Source organism: Falco peregrinus, chromosome Z, assembly GCF_023634155.1.
Source record: "Falco peregrinus isolate bFalPer1 chromosome Z, bFalPer1.pri, whole genome shotgun sequence".
In the NCBI taxonomy this organism is placed as follows: domain Eukaryota; kingdom Metazoa; phylum Chordata; class Aves; order Falconiformes; family Falconidae; genus Falco; species Falco peregrinus.
This window is the reverse complement of record NC_073739.1, coordinates 71,996,206-72,018,791: the sequence shown is the minus strand read 5'-3', so window position 1 is coordinate 72,018,791 and position 22,586 is coordinate 71,996,206. Positions and strand designations below refer to the sequence as shown.

The 22,586-nt window shown below is 41.8% G+C and overlaps 2 protein-coding genes and 1 long non-coding RNA gene across 11 annotated transcripts in view; 1 reads left to right on the top strand and 2 right to left on the bottom strand.

Moving 5' to 3' along the window:
* NADK2 (NAD kinase 2, mitochondrial) overlaps positions 1–7,085 on the bottom strand; it is a 35,139-nt gene extending 28,054 nt beyond the window's left edge. For all 4 annotated transcript variants that reach the window (XM_055791545.1, XM_055791547.1, XM_055791546.1 and 1 more), the window contains exon 1: positions 6,569–7,085. In XM_055791545.1, coding sequence (XP_055647520.1) covers positions 6,569–6,949 — 381 coding nt within the window. In that variant the 5' untranslated portion in view covers positions 6,950–7,085. The remainder of the gene's footprint in view (positions 1–6,568) is intronic.
* Positions 7,086–7,413: 328 nt separating this feature from the next.
* On the top strand, positions 7,414–17,031 carry LOC129782765 (uncharacterized). Its single transcript, XR_008744842.1, has 4 exons — positions 7,414–7,900; positions 14,055–14,119; positions 14,849–14,940; positions 15,589–17,031. It is a non-coding gene; the product is annotated as an uncharacterized LOC129782765 (long non-coding RNA).
* Positions 8,668–22,586, bottom strand: part of RANBP3L (RAN binding protein 3 like) — a 45,449-nt gene continuing 31,530 nt past the window's right edge. The window contains exons 14-16 of one of the 6 annotated variants that reach the window (XR_008744841.1): positions 20,081–20,273; positions 15,389–15,627; positions 8,668–14,160 (exon numbers count right to left, since the gene is read on the bottom strand). Coding sequence is in view for 5 of the 6 variants with exons in the window: in XM_055791322.1 (XP_055647297.1) it covers positions 15,497–15,627; positions 20,081–20,273 (324 nt within the window). In the remaining variant the exon portion in view is untranslated. Of the gene's footprint in view, positions 15,628–17,413; positions 17,476–18,923; positions 19,008–20,080; positions 20,274–22,586 lie in introns of those variants that run through there. The other 5 variants (XM_055791328.1, XM_055791325.1, XM_055791322.1 and 2 more) reach the window with 5 other exon arrangements.

Sequence of the window (22,586 nt, the reverse complement as noted above, 5' to 3'; positions counted from 1 at the left end):
ATTATGAGGTGTTTTGCCCATTGTAGCATTTTGTATTCCACCACTTCTGTAGCAGCTGACTTCAAATAATTTCTTCACTTGGTTAGTGAAACTGGCAACATTACGTTCCTGAAACTTCACAGAAATGCTGCTCTGGAGGAAGAGTTTGATCCATACGTGAACAAAAGTAAAAATGCTATAAACTCTTTTCTAATTCTTCATCTACCACATCAAAATATTATTCTAATTTTAACCACAACTGAAGAATATACATAATGGTTTATAATTCAAAGGCTAATGCAGCGCAAATTGTTATGTTAACCATAAACAGCAAGTGACTACTTTCTGCACTAACAGGTTTCTAGAAATCCCATGCAATTCAGGCATTTCAATCATTTGGTTCTCATTAATTCAGCAGAACACCAACACAATGTCATGTCACAACTAGCTAAGTACTTAAGAACAATAATATCCAGTTCCAAAAAGTAGCCTTTTTCAGCTGTATAAAGCATCAGGTGTTTGGTGAGGTACTCCATGAAGTTTAGTTTAGGCACACTAAAATGCCCTACTTGTGTATCTCTTTGCTATATATGACTCAGTATACTTGGAATATTGTGCTGGAAAAAATAAATGCTATGGAAAAAGGAGTTGGTACATTCCATTTATTTGTTTCCATTTTCCACACTCCTCTTATGACAGAACAGCAACATAAAGCAGATGCAACTGACACTACTTAACACTGATGCAAGCATATAAAATTTGAAAGGTAAACAAATGCCCACTGTGATTGTGTAACTTGAAGAACATTTACACCCATCTCAATTTCCAATGGACTGGCTTGAAAATTTTATTTCTGAGAAAAAGTGTCTTTACCTTTATGTAATGTTGGTGTACTCTAACCTCCGTCTTGAATTCTGTATGTTTCATGTTCAGTAGACTGAGATGACTTTTCCCTCCCTATCTCTTTTCAGGGTGAGGTAGAGCCAAGTACAGCCCCATCAGTTTTTAAACATGTGCTCCCTAAAACATCTACTGAACTAATTTACATTACAAAATAAGCAGAGATGGGTAGTACACAGTACCACTTCATTCGTTAAGATTCTATTTAAAGTTACTACCTTCAAATATACCACTGTACATTCTACCTTCAAATATACCACTGTACATTTGGATCCACAAGAGAACACAAGAATAAATACCCTAATACATACTGCCTTTTGGAATAGCTCAGCCTTTCCTCCACCCCCCAAGAAAAAAATTAAAACACAATTTTTTTTTAATTTTTTTTTGGGGGGGGGGAAGTGCTGAATTATGTAACTTCATTTTAAACTTAGGATTCAGTTGAGCCCTGAAGTTTGTGTATCACTTTTTCCTTCTGCTACCTTCCTTGCACCTGTAAAAATCCTAGTGTTTTGGAAATAGTTGAGTAATATTTTCTAAGTAGAGTTCTAGTGGATCACAGGCATCTGGCTTGAAGTACAGTTCTCTAAAACAGAAATCTAAGAATTAAATACCTAGCTAGCTTCTAAAAGACTACCTTGGGGTGGCTGTGTAACATTCACAAGCTTGAAACGCTAGCAGTTAGGAGAGGTGATTCAAAAGGGATAACGAAAATGTGTATTTCATCATTTAATGTAAAAGAAGGTAAAGAAAAAAAAAATCACCTATCAAGTTACAGGTACAATAGTAGATTTCCCCCCAAGACAGATTTTTCTAAGAAACATGAAAACCTTAATGTGCTGATTAGTAAGAGCTGGTGCTGTAAGCACCCAAATCAGGAACGGGGCGGGGGTGGGGGGAGTAGTGTTCTTTCCACAGTTCTGTGGGTTTTGTTTTGGTGCACAACATATGAACTCCTGCTGAAGCTCTCCCACCTGCTGCGAAACACTCCCTCCTGACCAGCCCTGCCCAGTATGTTACTGGAACCCTATGCTGAAGATGGAGTTCACATTGTGCCTCTTTCATGGGAGGCAATATCCTGCTGACAGGTTATGTCTACCCTACCCAGACACCAGTTTTCAAGAAAGCCATACCAGCTTCAGGTTTCTGAGATGACCACACCTGACAATTTGTTGCAGTGGTCCAAAAAAAGCCAAAACTTGTTCCAAACCTCCAACTCCTTGCTAAAAGTAAAGACATATAAACCAGCCACAACATTGTTACCAGCTGTGATTCACACAGAACCATTTTCCTCCAGTTAAGGCTAAAACAAACGTAGCTTTTCACTGACAAGGTATTTTCAAATGTAATTAAAACTGCATATGAAGTGTGTTTGGACAGCAAAATTGGTCATCTTCCCTAAACACCCAACAGCTGAGAGAAGCTGGCAGCTGCATCTCAACTGCACTATCAAACAACAACAAAAAATACCCCAGGGCTCAGGAAATTATCTGTCTTGACTACTGGGATATTAAGTTCTCTCATATAACTTCTCTCATATATATAACATAACATAACATATATATAACATAACTCTCATATAAGTTCTCTTTATACTAGGACAACAGCAATGCTTGCTCTGGATGGGTTTGCTGGGTGAAATAAATAGTGAGGACATACTGTAGCCTTCAGCATTAGTTGACTGGATTATTCATTTTGTAAGCAGCCACATTTAGATGCCAGTCTCAATAACCAGGTCAGAAAAAATGCAAATTGCTGTCATTTCTGATAAGCAAACTGTTTGTAGGAGCTTAGAAAATTACTAGGTTTTTATTTAACTTAAAGCTGGTAACTGCAAGTGTTAGAAATCAAGTAGTCTCTTTAACTGTCATGAAGGCAAACAAACTTATTCCTTGTGTGATCTAATGCACAGAATTTACTGATGCAACACTTTAAAAAAAAACCAAACAGTGCTGGGGTATTTTTCTTTCCTGGTATCAGAAGAGAAATCTCTCATTTTTATAAGCCTCTAATCTCCCTTCTGAACTAAAGAGTCTGGGAAAAAAAAGCCTCATACAACATTGTTCAGAGTGCTTTAGGCTTTTCAGAATTAGAATACTGATAATGATAGTCAAATGTGTTTAAGTACATTTATAAACAGATTTAAAAGACTCACCTGTAAGTGTGTAAGAGTATCTGCCACAAGGTATGTAAATAAAAACAACCACCTGGAGCAAACACATAAAGCATGTAGAGATGCAATGAAAGATTTAATCCTTCACAGATCTCCTAAAAACTCTTGAGTGTTTGCCCTGGCTCTCCGTCTCTTCCCCATCTGTTCTGCTCTTCTGCTGTCTGGACTGCTTCTTCACCTCTCCTGTCTGTTTGCACAGAGAAAGAATTCAGGAATCATGACCCTGCACCTTTGACTTTGCAACATTTAATAGTGTTTGTACAGTACAACTCCGTAGGTGTGTTCAAAAAGAAAGGCCACAGGTGCTATTAGAAGTGCCAGCCAGCCAGCTTCGATATTCTGCTTCTTGGAATATACCGTGATTTACACAGTATATCATATATATGATACATGCTCTAATCTGTATCCCATCTTTATATCTACTGGTGTATGCCAGTGATTCTTCTTCAGCTTTCCCAAATATGGAACAAACCACATTACTAGGATGTGCACCCAAAGGCGCACCGCACACACAGGTAGTGTCACTTCTGCATTAAGTGACTTACCACATTTTCTGTCTTAATACACAAACACATTAATTGCAACAGCTAGGATCAGGTCTGCTCTTCTGTCACTGTGATCAGGCACAAGCCCACGATCTGCTCACGCCTACAATGATCATTATTTGTGCTATACCAAAATCTGAAGCTTCCAAGTAGAGACACCAGTTACCTTCCGGGAACTTGCAAGCATCTCCTCTGTCCACAACCAGTAAGCAAACAAACCCAGGTACGGCTCCTCAAATCTAAACCTCCAACACTGCCTTCAAATTGAATTTCTCTATTAGATAGCCAACGTCTGGACATGAGTATCTGTGACTGCAACAGCACCCTGCTCCTCTTCTGCTACACCACAAGCCACCTCCAGGGTCACCTGAGCTTGAGCCCCTGCTATGTAACACAATCCCCACCACCACCCCCAAGTGAGCCAAACCTTTCCTATATGCCTTCGTTTTCACTCTTTGCTGCTACCCCAACAGCAGGCTTTCACGGGAGCCTCAAGTGCCACCCTGCCCTCTGTGTGATCCTTGAGCATAACCAAGCTCCTGGTCAGATTCATGACTGCTTCAGTTCACAACCTTCAGGATAAACTGAGCATCACCCTGGGTAGCAGCGACTTGCCACACATCCAAGGGCAGTCTGGCCTCATCTCTGAGACCTGCTGCCTTGGGACCAGCTTCAGAAGTCTCCACAGGAGAAGCAGAGAGACAGGGAACACAGTGCAACTGATCTCAGGAAGCAAAAAGCACCGTGCTCCCAAGCTGCCCTCAAAGGTTTTGGCACACTGGGGGAAGGACACTTAGCAGCAATCACTCTGCTAAGAAGGTCCTCAACAGAGATGGTAGGGAGTCTTTTGAAGCTTCACCTAATGTATTTACTGAGGCTGCCATGAACTCAAAAATATTATTAATAATTTTTTTGGGGGGGGGAAGGTGTGGAATTTGAGACCACACAGCAGAATGTAAATACAGAAATTTTTACAGGTCAGCTAAAAAATGTGAGAAAAGACAGTAAGGGGAATTCTTTCACTCTCTTAACTCCCATTTCAAATACATAATTCTTTAAGAGCTTTTCAGTGTGTTCTTGCACAAATCTTTGTATTCCCACCCATACAAGCAAGAGTCTAACTGAATATTGCTACACATAGTTAACGAAGTTAGGTTTTGTCTTACCTGGCAACACTGAGGTTTACTGCTGCAATTCTTCACATGGAGGTATTTTTCAAGGTAAAGCTAGATTGAAAAAAGTGCCAGTCCTAATAAAAATTCTGGAATTCTCCCAAATATGGAGAATTATCTTATACCTGTAAGTTTCTCCAAAAGGACAAACTCTAAGGTGTTTCTGCAACTACTTCAGACTGATACAGGTACCAAACATGCAAAACATGCATTCTTGTGATAAGTAAAATTGCAGCTATCACTGCATTTAGTCAAAAGAGTACCTTTAGCAATATGCAACGCTAACAACACTGCTCACTGACTGTCCCACTCCTGCGTGTACACAAGTGGTTAGAGAAGGGTGACCAAACAGGCCATTTTGGTGTTCTTTGTTTTAGCTGCACACTGAGGACAACCTGATTCTCTATACTTAACAGCAAGAAATGCTTCCTCAAGAGAAGCTTAAACAAAGACAGAAAAGCAGTCTTACAGATGAGCTGTGAGAGATGCTGCTTTTCCACAGTGACCATATGAAAGGACGTACACCTCAGCAACAGCAACCTACACATAAGTGAGAATAAGAACACTGGCTGATGTCTCCATATTAAACTCAGTGCCATAAGGAACTTGACTAGAGAACTTGACAAAGTACGTAAAACGTTTGGATAAGAATTCTGTAGGAGGTGGATGACCTACTGAAGTATTCAGAAAAATGTAAGAACTATCTTGCTTTAGATACTACACTTTTTATCCTGGTGCTTTACAAAGCAACACTATGCAGCCATAGCCTTTGTTTATGATACATAAGTTAAGCACATTCGTAAGTTTAATCCAAACACTGCAAATGAATAGAGGTCTAAAATACTTCCAGATGGACCCAAATTAACGGTCTTACTCGAAATAAAGACAATAATACAAATTCATACAATCTGGTCTGCACAGACTGCTGGCAACCAACGTAACTTCAGCGGGTACCATCCCTTAGCCCACCTGTGGCCGATAAGCACTGGAAGGAGACAGTCATGGGGCATATGGAGGACAGGATGGGGCCAGTGAGCTCAGTGGAGACGAAGACATGAGACACTGGGTGCATTTATCAATTCCTACAGACACCTGCTTTCCTCAGCACACCTTCATTAATGGAACAGCCAGCTGGTTTTGTACTGAATTATTTCCTAAACACCAAAATAAAAAAAAAGGCTTTTCAAGCCCATAGCAACACAGGTGAATGTGAATGAGAGGTCTGGCTGGTGGAGGAGTTGTTAGGAAAACGCCTGAAGTGAGGAAGCCAGGCAAGGATACGAAGGAAAGGAGAAGGCAAGGGGTCCTCCTCTCCAAGTCTCAGAGGAGATTTTCACAACACTGTGCTTTCCACAGCAAGCACTTCTCTATACTGCCAGAAAACAGCCTCCGGCTTGCTGAAGACTGCTGGCATCACTGCGAGGATCAAGCCCAAACGCGATTACTGCACAAATCCCTCGGTAATTTGCAATAGATGAGCGAGGCGCGGTTAAGCGGCGCGGCTCGCAGCCCCTCGCCAGGCCACGCGCCTGCCGCCCCCAGCGCCGGGCTGCCGGGCCCGGGAGGCGGCGGCACCTGCACAGCGGGGACCGCGACCGCGCCCCCGCCCTACGGCGCCGGGCCGCGCACCAGGGCGAGGGGAAGCCCCGGGGCACGCCGCACGCCCCGGCCCCGCGGGCCCTCCGCGGCCCGAGCACCGGCCCGGGTGAAGCCTCCCCGCGCCCCCACAGCCCGGCCCCGCCGCCACCCCAGCGGCAGCGCCCGGGGAGGCCGCGGCCGCCGCCCCTCCCGCCGCTCACCAGCTGCTTGAGGTCCTCCTCGGAGAGCCCGGCGTAGCGGTACCGCTGCTGCTCGAACTCGTACCGCGTCGTCTTCACCACCACCGCCACCCGCGCCGGCCGGAACCCCCCGCCGGCCGCTCCCAGCCCGCCGCAGCCCCGCCGCTGCGGCGCGCACGGCCCGGGCCCCGCCGCCGCCCCCCGCCCCGCCGCCAGACAGCGAGCGGCGAGGCTCAGCCCGCGCAGGGCGAGGAGGCGCCGGCTGGCGCCGCCGAGCAGCGGCAGCTCCGACAGGGCGGAGGAAGCGCCCACCGCCCGCTGGCATAGCGGCGGAGAGCGGCGGGCGGCGGCCCGCCTGGCCAGGCAGAAGTAGCCGCAGAGAAAGCCCCGCGCGGAGGCCATCGCCCGGGCTCGCTCCCCGCCCGGGACGGGGGCGGGCGGGAGGGCGCAGCGATGCCCGGCGCGGCCGCCCCCACTCTAAGGCTGCCTCCGCTCCCGGGCAGCGATCGGCACACATGTCACGGCCGCGCGGCGGCGCCCCGCCCCTCCCCGCACGCAGGCGCCGCCTCCACCAATAGGGAAGAGCGCCGGTGGGCACCCACCCGCCGCGGGGGCGGGGCTGGGGCGGCGGGGAGCGCTCCAGCGCGAGATGCGCATGCGCACTGCTCGACCAACCGCGCCGGCCCGCGGGAGGGGAGGCGGGAACGGCGTGTGGCGCGCGCGCCCGCGCCCCCTCCAGCTCCCGGGGAGCGCGAAGTGCGCACGCGCCTGGCGCGCCTGGCGCCGCGCGGGGCCGGCGGGCGGGACGGGGCCGTAGGCACGTAGGCGGGGGAGGGGAGGGGTCGCGCGGAGGGGCCGGGCCGCCGCCGCCGGGCTGCCGCGGCTCCACCGCCCCCCGGGGGCGCCCGCGATGTTCCCTGGCCGCCTTGCGCTCGGCCTGCTTTTGTGCTAAGGGGCTGTAAAATCAAGCCGGTTGCGTCCTCTGCGTTAGGCGGTGGGGAGGGGAGCCGGCCCTCTGCAGGCCGCGGCAGCCTGGCGGGCGGGGAGGTGCTTCGCAGCGGGCCTGGCGTGCTCCCTCGGTAAACTCCCCTGAGGAAAAGGACGCTGAAGGTGTCGGAAAAGCAAACAGGTTCTGTGTTTTAAAGGACTAGGTACCGTATCTCATCAGGATCTGAGAGAAACACGCTTGGGAAGCCCATCTCTTATTCATGACTATTCTGGTCTTCATTCCCGCATTTATCGCGGTCTCTGAGGAGACGCAGGAAGAGGCAGCAGGGTGAGAGCAGCAGGTGTGGGGAAACACCTGTGCAGCCGCGCTGCGAGGGCATGTGAGCCAGCGCTTTGCAAGTCCAGGTAAAAAAAAAAGTAAATAGATCCCGAGTTACTTTTTCATATCATGAGCAAGCTATCCAGAAATACTGTGCTGTTTTTAAGTCATTATTAATAGCTGCCTTTGCAGGCATTGACTTTCACAGACTACTTCTGCACTGAAAGCCTCATTCATGCACGTTTTTTTCATTACTCACCCTGTGCCTGTTCCTCCCCTGCGGGAAGTTAGAGCCTCTCGCTGTGGGAACTGAAGCCTCAGCTGTTTACCTGTCAATGCAGCACCCTGCTAGAGTGCTTTGCTAAGAGTCTTAGGAAATGAGACTAGCTAAGCCATTCAGCCCTTCCCTGCTCTTGTATAACAATACAAAAGCTCCATCCAGTCTTCACTGACGGGTAGGAGGATTTTCTATCTACTGATCAGCTTAGCCTTGAAGGAAACTACCACAAGCCAGATTACCAGGAGAGTAATTAAACATTACTAATTCCCTTGCTAACCAGAAAATACCTCATTCTGTATAACCATTAACTTTTGGATTGTACAAAGCAGTAGGTACAAGATCCCGGAGACCCAAGAGGAGGTAAGAGGTTGTGAAAATTTACAGCTCTGTTCTGAATGGTATCTGTTTTGTAACTTACTTGATCATTGAGCTGCTGCTGTAGGATCCTGTGCTTCATGTATTACCTAGTTATATTGAACTGGTTTCATCTTTGAAAAACAAATCTGCTTCAACCACTAAGGCAAGCTTGAATGTGGAACAATATATGGAACAAAATATTCTGAGGCCATGCAATTATCGTGTTATGGTCTTTTGAATTGATACCCACAGCAAGCATTATAAGCATTAAATATGAAATACATATTTTAAAATGTAAATTCAAAACAGTAGATGGTATCTTAATGTTTTGGAAGCAGAGCGGAGGGATGGAGCATGAAAGCAATTCATTCAGGCTTCCCAGCAAGAAGTCTCTGACAGCCTAGCTGAAGAGTACAGAGCTCATCTGACACCCCATTATCTATGTGGAAAAAGGTTTACACTTCCCATAACACATAAAACAGAGTTCGTGGAATGTTACTTACAGTTTGCATCTTACTTTGTAAATGGCCTACTTATAAAATGCTCAATAGGCACTACTTAACCTCTCCCTTATTACACCTTTTCTATCTGTCAAATGATGCTTTACTTATTTTGACATACATTCACAGCTTGTGACATGTCTTCATGCCCCATCTTCAGAGCAATATACCCAGTGCATTAAGGGACAGATCTGTTAATACAGAATTAAATAAATAAGCACAAGCATTTTAGCCTGGTATTCTTATAGGATAAAAGTATGGAGTAGGGGTGAATTCCTACTGTAATAACTTTCAAAAGTTATTGTGGCTGACCACAGCCAACTTTGTTTTGGGCACAAAGTACTTAAAAATTCCTCATGGAAACAGACACCTCAATACTGCCTGCAGTAAGGAAAATGTTTCAGAGTAATGCCCATTGTAGACACCAAGGAGTTAGTTATAATACATGAGGTAAATTTCAAGACACTAATCCATAGAAAACCAGGCACCCTTAGTTTTACATTCTCCAAGACAGTGGACTTTAAGCATCCTCTATGTAATAAACTTAAAATAATCTATTCTGTGTCACAAAACAATGTAACTGGAAAAAATTCTATGTAAATACTGTATTATTCCCAAGCTGTTAAAATAACTACAAAACTCGCCATGCAAGACTATGGGCAGTTTTGCATAATGTCTCCAAAGGAAGGCACATACTGCTTCTAGTGCAGTTATAGTCTAGGAGAACTGTTTGTTTCTACTTTTTATTGCTGTAATGCCTTCTTGTGATCATTTAATTAATAACCAGTTATATAATTAACTAATCCAATCATTTGCATTTACATTCTCTAGACTTAATTTATATGCCCCTAAAAGTACTAGTGGTACCTGAAAATGATAGCACTATCTTTGTGTTGAAATGTTAATGCCACCAGTGTTGCATTCACAGAGGAGGAGGTAAACAGACCATCACTATAACATTTCACAAAATTGAGCCCTTAGATTTTGAGCCCAGCTGACCACAGCTGTTAATGCTGATTATCTGGAGGAAAACCCCAGACTAATACTTGGAGAACATGTCACACTTGTGCAACACACCTTACAAGGCAGGTAGATGAACACATCAGTAGGTGTAGTTGGATTGAATTTCTCATCCTAGGTTCTATCCACGTGTGCTTGCATTTTGCTTGCAACATATGTACCCTCATCAGTGATTACACAGTTGGGCCATATACTTCACTTCATAAATTCCGAAATAGAGGAGGATGCTTCAGAAAAAGCAAAATAAATGCAGTTATTCTTGGGGATGCAAATTATTGGAAAAAAAATCACAAAAGACCAGTGAGAAGAGGCACGCTTTCTTGTCCACACTTTCATTAGAACATGTTATAATTAGCAGAACTTTATTTTTCTACTTTTCTTCCCACTCTTTGCTTGTGCAAAGCAAACTACACCATCCTTGAAGTGGACTAACTGATTTCACCATTTCAGAAGCAATGCGAGTATGTTCAAACAGCTGCAGACACAATGTTTTTTAAGATGAACTTCACTGTGAAAAAAAACTCATGAATCTGAACTCCACTTTTTAGACAGGCAACTGCTCTAGAACAAGCAATGTATGCTTTTTCTAGATTTTCTTGCCAGCATGCCCCAGTGTAGGTCCTCTAAAACTGACTTAAGGAAAAGAGGATGCTTTTCCTCTTCCTGTCCATGTCATACAGGCTGTCATAAATTCATTAGTACTGAAAGTAGTATCAAAGTGCTCAAGGTCTTCCCTGTACTCATTCTCTCAATAACAGACACTACCAAGCTCTTAGCTTCATACAGTTTGTCAAAACTAATTCAGAGGTCACTAAAGATCATGACATAAAAACCTGAGTGAGAAGATTTCGGAAGAGATACAAACACCTCCAGAACTTAAAATAAGCCACTTAGACTATCTCATCCAGGCAGATTTTGCTAGAAACTCATAATCTTAGTGGCAGATATCTGCATATGTATCCTTATATTAGGAGCCGTTACTTTTCCCTCTTTCAGAAACAACTGCACTAATACATAAGAGATTCCAGCTCTGCACCCCTTACGTATATAAATTAATCACTGGGATTTGTTAGAAATAAGTAAGTAAACAACAATCTGAAAAAAACCCCAAAATATAGGACAGGTTGCTCTACAAACAGCAAATTAATGACATCTAGTTTCATATGGATTTGGGTCATGTCCCTACAACCCTTTTCAAGCCACAATAATGGCAGGTATCCATTATTGCACAAGTTTCTTTCTCCTACTTCCCAGCAAATGCTGCAGCTTGTTCAGAAGCAACAATGTACCACTCAGCCCCACAGGCCTCAAAGAAAATACCAGGCTTACCCTGAAACTTCTTCCTCAGAGGATACCTGCCTCTAAGTTCAGCCACTCAACAACCACCAGTTTTCATAAAGAACTTAAAATTGCCTTTGAGCTTTCTACCTCATGTCCAATTTATCTGAAACTGAACAGTGAGCTTGAAGTGGGTCTGACACATAGATGGACAGAGTACACCACTGTTTAAATCTTGTGTCCTTAGGAAAGCAGGCTTGAAGTTCTGCAGTGTGGAAGGAACTGTCTGCAGGAAGCTCTGACTAGGGCACAAAACAAGACAAACTAGTCAGACACAGTTTACAGCTGTAAGAAAATTTTATGTTCAGGCATAGAAATTGCTCTGGCTGTCATAAAATTACAAACTTTACATTTTTAAAACCAAGTTAATATATTACATATTAGTATACCTTCAGTCATGAGAAACAAGGAATTTTAGTGCAATGAGACTTAAAAGAATAAATAATTAGGATCTCAAGAGTAAAAATTCATACCTTAAATATGTCTGCACATACATGTGTTTATATGTCCTCTATTACCACAGCATCCCAACTCTTCAAAATAGTTAAAACATCTCTTGTCCTCCTCAGTTCTTAGGATACCTAGCTTCATATTTGAGAGTGTCTGTGTCTGTGTGCACATGAGCATGTGTTGTGTATACTTGTGTATATATGTAATGAACTTGGGAAGCGACAGGTCAGAAGAGAGTTTATTTGTGAATGATCATAAGTCTTGTTCCTTATGCTGTGGGAGCAAATGACAATGTTTAAGTCCTATGTCTGCAAAAGCTCGGTTGTGCCTGCCCTGGAACACTCCTGCATTTGCAAAGGATTTTACAGCTGTAGTAGAATTTAGAGGGATATCATGACACTGTGGTGCTTAAATCCTGTTTCATGTAAGGCTTTGATTATCAGGACAGACTTTGAAATCAAACTCTGCATTCAGTGCACAGCCAGCTGAACTCCAGGGCAAAGTTATCACCATGACCTGTTGCTAAATACATAGGCCTGCCTGCTGTGTTTAACAGCTGCTGAAGTTTTTATAACATGGAGCTTTGTTCCTGAGTATGAGTTGCAGCAATGAAATATGAAGGTCAGTGATGCAAATATTGTTGTGGTCAGGAGTGAGGCTGATAGAAAGGACAAAATGTACAGCTAGTTATGGAAAGAACATTTTTGTTATTAGCAGGCGAAGTGTCAAAGAGAAACCCAAGTGCTTCACTATTTGACACTAGTGCTCTATTGTGAAGTACTCCCCTTTTCCTGAAGGCAAAAATCCTGTCCCACTTCAGTTTACTGTCATCCAGATGCTACATCAATGTCAGACAAAATGCTAATTTTGGCAGGCTATTTAGGATTCAGCATAATCCTAAATGCTAGTTAAATTTCACCTGGATGCTGCAGGGCACTGAGAACTCGGGAAGAAGCTGGTACTCTTCCAAGTGCATACCTATGTTCAGACAGGAAAACTAAATTGTAATTTGACTCTTCAGGTGTGATGCAGCTTTTAAGATTGAGAAATCATTACAATTACCTTAATTAAAAGGACTTCACATATTTCAGAACATTTTTTCAGCTCCGAGGATGACAAAGAAATAATATTTTGTATCCAACAATACACAAGGCAGCAGTGAGTTGCAGCAGAATGGTTACAGACATATCTTCTTTATCTTTTTGACAGAAAGAATAGAAAACAGAGCAAAAATGGCATCTGTACTTTGCATGTGCTTAAGAATGATCCAGTAAGTCTTAATTGATATGTGGCATTAGAGAGAATCGAGTTTTCTAATTCCTTGTGAGAGTGGTTAGACAGGAGGCAGTAGTCTGTGGAATCACTTTTACAGAGTGACTGGGTCTGGGGCTGCTGGGATTATTGAACACATTAGGATGTGTAACATACTCATCTGTTTCAATGAATGATGCTGTTTAGGGCTAGCTACAGCTAAATCAGAAATAATCTCAGATAATCTCACACATTTACAAGAAACATTGATGCAGATATCCAGTTATACTGTGCATACGTTTATTTGTGTATATCAAATGGACAATTAATAGTTCTTGTTTTCTGTAACTGAAAAGGTGTTGATGAGTGCAGGCAGAAACACTTTCAGATTTTAAAGATTATATGTGCCCTAGAAGTGGCCTGCAGTTCTTCACAGTGAGTTCTCCTGGTGCGTATGACTGTAAAGGCAGATCGTGGTCCTTTGCCCTTTAAAAAAATTCTACAAAAAAGTATACAACTCCAGATCTTTTCAAAAGAAACTAAAAAACTTGTTATGAAGGTGGTTTCTGTAGGCCTTGGTCATGCTAATCTGGCACTCCCAATTCTGCTTGTATGTACTTACAAACAGGATGCTGAATGTTACCAGAGAATTTTAAATAAATATTTTCAGTGAAGCCAAATTTAAAGCTATCCAATCTTTTAAATAACAGATGAAAAGTAACAAATATCTCTTCACGTATATTATTACTTCATGGTTATGTGGTTTTATCCATCAATATGATGAATACACATTTATTTCCTATAAAAGTCCTTACTTTAATAATGCATCTAAATATATTTAATTCTAAAATCTGTAGCCTTTTTAACACTTTGTGAATATTGAAAGCCATTGTGTCATTCCCATTGCAGTGCAAAAGCAGGCCGACTGGAGTCCTCCAAAGTGCATCTCAAGTTCTTTCTCAATGTATTAAACTTAAGCTGTCACTAAAATTAATCTTTGCTTAGAAGTCATAAAACAAAAGGCATCTGATTTCATCCTTTCAGGTTCTAATGACTCAGCTTAGACGTTTTGGGAAGATGAGTTCCCGGCTGTGCTGTTGTAACCTGTGGTAGGTGTCATGAGCAGACTACAGACTGCCTGCGGTTCCATCTAGAATGATCCAAAAAAGAATTTTTAAGCAATCTTGCTTATTTGAGCATATTCATGTTTTGAAAGAATCCAGCATTTCATAATACCAAAGCAGTAGGTTAAAGTTTGGAGATGATCAGTTCCTGGTTTAGGTAAATATCTAACTAGATAACAGGATTATTCACAAATATTTGAGCATGTGAATAGTGAGTGAAGACTGTGACCCCCCATGTCGATAAAGACAAGCACATAAGCACTAAGGATTCAGGTGTCTAGATAGGACAGTGTGCCTGGGACGCAAATCATCTCGCTCTATATGGGGAACACTGTCTTAGCACTTCGAAACAGATGTTCAGTAAACTGTGAGAAATCCAGCACATCTTCAAACAGCTCACTAGTCATGAGAATGTACCCAGGAGTGCTTGTGGTGTGTTATCTCTATGACTTTGATGCATCTGCATAAAGTATAGATACAGCTCACTAATGCCAGACACATGGTATCACTATCACAGTGTTTAAAAATTGCTGCTACAATTTACCCACCACTGAATACCTACTAAAAGTTTTAAACCTCTTACAGGTGAAATGAAAGGCCTTGCGTTGGTCAGAACATTAAATCTGATTTTCCCCCTCTCTTTCCTGATTACACATTACATATATGTCAGTATTTAAAGCCAATCAGAAAGTTTTCTTTTCTTCTGTGCTTCAGATGATACTGGTATCTGCTGGAAAGAATACAGCAACTTGGACTCCAACAAAGAAGTTAATTCTTAACTTTTCCTCAGTTTTAATCACTGTCAGGTATGTATGTGTGTGTGTTAGATTTATGATTTGGTACCCTTAAAAACTGATAAGAATTCAAATTAAATTGACAAGAAATATCAAACAAATCAGTTTTTCAGGAGTTCTTGTGGTGTTGCTTAACAGGAGTTCCTTTAAAAACTTCGAAAGTATTTTACTTAAAAATAAAAAAAGCTCTCATAACATTTAAATCTTAATAAACACCAGCAGATAACCAAGTCCTAATGAGGCCAACATGGGAGGTACATGTATAGTGGACTAGAAGATGTCTCTAAAACAAAATAAAGACTGCACTTCTCTGATATGATACTGTCCAGCTCTCAACAGCAGTAGTCTCCAAAATCCATACAATTCTCGGTGGACCCATATGGGACACACTACGACTTTACAGACTATGGTCTTCTCTTAAGGTCTATGGCTATGTATGGAGGGACTTCCTGGGACTTACTTAGTCCCAGACTCCAGCATCTTTGAATTCCATGCCAGGAAAGAGAGGACACCTCAATCAAAAGAGAGGATTCCTCAATCAGGATGAAGTTAGGAGAAGATTTAAGAGTTATTGCTGAGGTGCAGTGTAAGAAATAATGCATAACGCATTTCTTTGCCTAGTGACATTGTCATCCTTGTCTCCCGCATGTACTTTTCCAGCTTCTCTGTTCCCCCTCAGGGATACGAATAAACAAATTCCTGCAAAATCAGAAAAGGCAAAAGAACAGAAATTACAGGAACCATCCTACCTATAGTCCCATGCTATTTTACTACTATGACTGACATTTTGTACTCCTCTGTGAAAGAAATGCCTTGTGTCTCTCTAAATACTAACAGGGTTACAACACTTTAGGGATCTTGTGCTATTTCTCATGACACTGATGGACATATTTTTAAATGTAAACAAAATGCATTCCTTTGGAGCAAAGACAGAATCTCCTTATGGCTATGAAGAAAACACAGAAACATGTCTTAGAAGTGTCAAAAGGAAGGAGTAACATTTTTGGAGACATCTTAGTCACTTAGGGTCTAAGTAGTGACTTCCTCATACCTGCTGCCAATGGCAAGCTTCAGTGCTGGGGCTTTACCAGATACATGTTCTGGCAGGATGTATTTTTGAGCCTGACACAGAAATCTTGTTTGTTTGTGCTGCCAGTGGAAAGAGACGGGCACCCTGCAAGCGTTGCACAGTGTCTACATTAGAGGACTGTCTATTCAATACCATACTAGCAGTGCAACTCAGTACTCCCATGTGCCAAATTTGTAATTGTGTCGTCAAGCTGCTTAAACAACAGAAGTCAGAAGATTTTGTCTTGCACAGGTACCTGACACAGGGCTGCCAACATACGGGAAAGCCCCAAACTGATGGCTGAGATCTATTATCAAAGCAGGAGGAGGTACTGGCAACAGTTTGATGTTGTTACTCATTGCAGAACACACCCCAGACACAGACCTATGGGGTGCAGGTGCTCGGTCCTCTTTATCCACAGGGGTCAGGTACAACTTGTTGCCTACCAGGAGACCATCCTCCACTACTGGGCTGTTCTATATGCCTGGCTGTAGTACCCAAAAAGAACTGAGAAGTTTGTGCTGAGAAGTTTGTCTCAAACAGTGAGGCAACTGCAGAGATCGAGACAACCCAGCCAGTCCACTTGAGGATATGGCAACACTCTAAGGATAAACTGAAATGCAGGTGGGTGGAGGCCTGCCTGACTGTTGGTCACTGTGCAGAGGTAGGGGAGGGTGTACCCCCGACTCATGAAGCCCCTTCCTCAAAAGGCAAATGTTCTGGAAACCAAATCTACATATGCAAGCTAATTTGCACAAAAAGCAGAGAAGGCATGTTGGGGCGTGTGGGGGGGGAAAGACCATATATAAAGGGGAACTCTCCAAAGGTTCTGGGGACTCTGCACCAGACACCCTGCTGGCCAGACCAATGCTGGATCCAGGATTGGTGAATTCCCTCTGCTTTGTGTGCGCTCTCTCTGTCCCCTTCTTTTACTTGATTTCCCTCACACACCCCCTCCTCCCTACAAGGCTTGCCAAATGTTATTATTGCCACTTCATTGTGTGAGCCCAGAATAAAGACCTTGTGTTTGTGGACCTTTGGTGTCCTTTCATCTTAATCCAACCAGGGGAATCAGCAAATCTAAGTAACTCCTCCCTCTCTCTGTGGGACAGTGGAACCTGACACTGGCTTCGGGTGATTATCCCACACAGCCAAGAATGTAAGGTTTATAAGTCCAAGGAGAGGGAAAACAAAAGGGGAGAGTCATGTAACTGAGAGCAGTAGCATTTCCTTCAGAAAGGAGCACTCTTGTTCTAATCATTCACACATTGTCATAGCAGCACTTTTCATGGTTTGGTTCATTAAACTATTTAGTGAAAAAATGTTTCATATGTGTAATCAATACACCTGGCAGCAAACAGTTAAAATACTTAAGAAATGAGTTAGCAATGAAAGAAATGGAAGAGATTTCCTTACCGTTGGTCAGCCTACAAGTTTTCTGTTTAGTCTAAATTAATCTCCTCAGCTCACTTGGTAGTCTGTGGGAAAAGATAAATACCTCCCAGAGAGTTATTGATGCCATCTACTCCCAAAATTTGTTTAAAGATTAATTGTTCTATTTCTCTCCACTTAGATTTACAGAACAATTTGTTGTTAAAAATATCTCAACTGTAACTGGTGAAATATGCTCTGAAAAAATTATCATGTATAGCAACTTACTTGTTATGGACTTTATGATGAAATTAGTCTCTCTAGTTGAAAGTAAAGCAATTCAATTAAAAATTTTAATAATACTGGAATAAATTTCTATACTGAATTTGTAAAATGGTAGAAATATCTCTACTACTTCATACCCTGTCTTTGTGCAGTATTGACATCCTGTGGATGTTACAGTGAAGAACTGCGTCTGAAAAATTCTTACAAAAATGTCTTGCAAACATGTAGAATCACTTTAATGTTCATAACATGTTACTTATTATGTGTATCATATTTACTTCCTTCAGTCTGTAGCACTAAAGATAATTCTTGCCTATTTTTTTCATGTCTTTTACAGTGTCATGAAACATATAGCATAATCTAGGGAGTTGTGTTAGTTCTATTTAACAAGGAGGAAATTGCTTATGTTAAGAGACAACTATAATTTTTTAAGAAAAACCAGGTAGAATGGAATGCAATAAAATGCAGAAAGTATACCTTTCTAATTGTCTTTCTTGTAATAAAACAGTCACTGAGAACTTACACTTCTTAACACTTATGTGGTCTTAATGAGAGGTAATCTCTGAAACTGAATTACATCAGTGAAAGGAGATGACTTATGCACATCCTTCAATGAAAGTGAAAGCATGAAAATGAAAGATTTAAACAAATGCTTTTAAATATGCAGGATCTGCTCTCTTGTGTCCAAATGGACATTTCTAGGCTGATATTTAAAACTGAGCTCACCCTGTTCAAAACCCATGAGGTATATTTTTCTTCCTGTTTTGGAAATGCGAGTTTCAGGGACAGGCGTGTCTAAGATGTGAATGTCTGCAGGTAAAATGGGATTTGGATACCGGTAACTGAAATGTATGCAAAATTAAAACCTCATGCCTCTGAGAATAATAGAGGAGATTAAGATAAGCAGGAAACACCAGAAGTCATCAAAAAAAGCACCTGAAAGGGATTCTTAGAACTTCTGTCAGTAGCTGGACATAAATGAAGGACGGATGCTTAAACTAAAAGGTCAAGAAGAAACAGCATCTGACACTGTCATATCTCAGAATCTGTTTGCTGGCTGCCATCTGAATATTTGTATCAGAAGTCTGTGCAAATCAAAATAAATATTTAACTTGTAAATCTGTGCTCCTACGCTGCTTTGACATTCCCTTTCCCCTCCTTTTTGTTTTCCCTAAAAGAACAAAGAGTTCTTATCATCAATAATTCTGGAAAGGAATCAAGCTCCATCCAGAGTTTTCAAGTTACCAGAAACTCTTTGTAAAGTCAGTAGAGACTATTTAGGAATTACAGGAGGAATGCTTGATTATCTGGGAGCAATCTGGGGAGTTCTCAGAGCGAACAATTTTCCCATTTCCTAAAGAGAAAAAAGGTATTGTGAGAAAATGTTCTACAAGAGCATCATGCTTTGTTTAGAGCACTGAATGCGACTGAAATGTACTTAAGAATAGGAACAAGCAATGTAAACTGCAATATATTTGCTTAAAGGGGAGAGGAGACTTGTTTCCTTAGGGAAACAGTCACTTATAGCTCTAACTCATGCATTAGTTTATTCTTGTTGAATAGTTGTTAAAAGGAAGAGTTTATAATATGAGGGCAGGATGTTACTTGGTGGCAGAGGGAAAATAATGCTATGAGCAACAACTCAAACGTGCCTGCTGTAGTCCTATTAGAAAAGTGGCAGGTCCTGTATCCACTGTAGCAGTTTGGCACAGGCAAGTGAATTTGCCCCAGAAATGTGCCTTGTCTTTTGCTAAGAGAGAAAAGCTTCTAATTCTGACACTGTTTCTGTCTTGCTTTCTGCAAATGTTGACTTTGTTGTGAGCTGTATTTACCCCTTTTGTCTTTTTTTTAGTTGCATTCTTTCCTTTGAGGAGCCTAAATTTTTGTTATGTTGAAGAAAGCTGGCAAAACTGGTGTATAAATCTTGACCTACAAATTTCCTAGTGAGGTAGTTGTTACAGCTGATCAAGAATAAAGTGTTTTAAATGAAGTTAACCACTGCAATAAATACCTTAGTAACCACTTTATGCTTTAAGCTATATGTATACCTAATCACTGATGTGAGTGAACTCAGCTTGTACTTACTCAAGGAACAATTAGTATCTCAGTACCTCTAGTCATTTCTACTGAAATATAATGAGTAAACCTTTATGTAAAGCTCGACAATATTAAAATACCTTAACCCTCAGCCTTTTGTCAAAAGAGTATTCCACTACTATAAAGATATGTGGATACTTGATCTGGCAAAACCTTGCATTTTAACAATAGTAAGTCAAAATATTAAAAGGAATTGCCCTCTTCTACCTGGAAAAGGATATTTGTAATAGATTAAAGTTATGATCAGCATGAAAAAAAAAGTGCAATTTCACTGCTTACAAGAAAATACCCTGAAAGGATTACAGCATTCCCAGGAAAATTTTGGCTTACCAGATCCACTGCTGTTCATTTGAGTTATTTTTATGTCATCTTCATCATCACTATCACAGTTTAATGGCTGAAAAGCTATTTCTGTCTCTGTGTCTACTTGATTAGCGCATGGATCTTGCTCAGCAAAGCTTCGCAATGCCACAAGACGGTGATGTATTGCTGCATACAGGTATCCAGTGTCTTTCGAGCTTGCCTGCAGAACATAAAATGCATACAGTCCAAACTAATCAAGAAAAATTTGTGTTTTTCACAGAGAAGCTGACTGAGAAATTTTCAAAAGTAATGAGCTGGTTTTTGTCCTTTTCTTTTTAAGAAACAATCCATTTAAGATTCATACTTAATCATTCATTTCAGAAAATAAATTTAAATACAAATAATATTAAGTTTTCTTAAGTGGCCTGAGTTTTATAATATAGTTGTTGATTATCTTCTTTATAGTTACAAGAAACATAAGCTTAAAAATTATTATTTCCCCTGAAGGACAGCTCAGTTTGTACTGAGTACTTGATATTCGAGACAATTCTGGAATATGATTCTGGAGGTATCTGAAACATTAATATATGTATTTCATTTTGGTTTACAGAATAAGTAAGAATTTTTAAGCCTAACAAAAAAAAAAATGGTTGTGATTATAAATTTTAAAGATACCATAAATGCCACTGCTACTGTTGAACAGCAGATGAGCATCATCAAGAAGGGTATTGAGAACTAGGCAAGGCAGCATTTTGCCAGTACATAAAAACTTCAAGCAGCCATGTCCTAAGTACTGTGTTCCACTCTGGTCATCGCTTCTCAAGGATATAGTACAATTAAAGAAGGTAAAGAGAAGGGCACCAAAATTGATCAATGGTGTGGTGCAGCTCCTTATGAATAGTTGAGATTTTTCAGTCTGAAAAGGATGAGAAGGGGGATGTAACTAAGGTTTTCGAAAGTATAACTGATGGATAAACTGAATATGGTACAGCTGTTCATCAGACCACAAAATGAATGCACTAGGGTACGCTTAAAGCAGTAAAGGATCGGTGTGAAAGAAAGTGCTTCTTCACAGAGTGAGTAAAAACAACTAGAATTTGCTGTCTTGGAAGAGAGTGGAGACAGACTAAAAACAACAGGCCAAAAATACAGTAATAAAAGTTTTTAAAAAAAAGAATTACAAAAATACTTCCATAAAATAGACAGCAAAGGAAGTGAGTGGGGGTGCATGCTCTCACATCCCTAATACAACACTGGTGAACGCTGGGGGTCAATGAGGTGAACAGACGGTACCAAGTGGCCATGCTTGCCCGTGCTTCCCAAAGGCGCTGCCTTTGGGCACTGTCAGAAGTGCCAGTAGAGGATTTCTTAGGTTCTTATAGAATCATAGAACCATTGAGGTTGGAAAAGACTTTTAATATCATTGAGTCCAACCCTTAATCTAGCACTGGCAAGTCCTTATCAACTCTTAAGTCCACCAGAAGACACCTAACTTTAAAAGCAGCAATCATGTCCCAGCTGTATGAGGCTAACAAGCTGTTTATGTTTATTTCATACACATAAACCGCAGAGCTTGGTGTGGTTACACAAGACTTTATGAAGCAGATCATCTGCCGGAGGGTAACTGAATGCATACGGTCTTCTGTAGCCCAGTTCTCCACTTCTGCATCATGTGGACTAATTTCTATCTGTATCACCTGACAACAGGAAGAAATACGTTTTGTTGGATTGGAATGATGTGTGTCAGTGTGTACAGGCAGAAAAGCTATGTGAATTGGGAAGCAGCAGCAGGTCAGCATTCTGTGCTACCCAGACTCACAGAGCAAACAATTCTCTCCCTACAGCCAGGCAAAGAAGAAGGAAATTCAGAGTTTTTAGGTGTCTCAACTGCAAATGCAACTCTCAGTGGACAAATCTGAGCTCTCAAGATAACACACCTTTTCAGGGAACGAAGGGTCATAGATATGAAAAAGGTAGCTGTTCAGTCTGATCATTTCTATTCGTAGCTTTCTACTCATTCATTCAAAAGCCAGAGTTCCTCTGTCACTTTAATCTAATATGGACTCTGGCTTCTGCCAAGAGCGGTGGACTCACCTCCAAGCATCCTCCAACTCTTCATTTCTACCCTCCCCATTGTGCCAGTACCACCATTAGGGTGATCACAGGGTGAATAAAATCAAGCTAAAAAACTAACCGAGCAAAACCAAACCCACCCAGACCAGTTCTCTGATCTGCCTCACTCATAGCTGTACAAATTCCAATGCCACCAAAAGCGAGGAGGAAGAAACAAGCATGAGGGAAGGGGGCAGGGTCACCCCTCTGCCCAGACCTGGGTGAGTACTACAGGATCAACCAAAGTTGTCTTGTGAGCTGCCTGCTTTGTAGTCAGCATCATGTGAGACTTCTCCCTCACTCATGAAGAGCCCTTTGGATAACATCCCTGAACCAAATGTATCAATCATTCATTCATCTGACATGGGAAAAACAAATTTAAATGGCAGTTAAAAATGTTTGTTGGTGCCTTGGAGGAGTC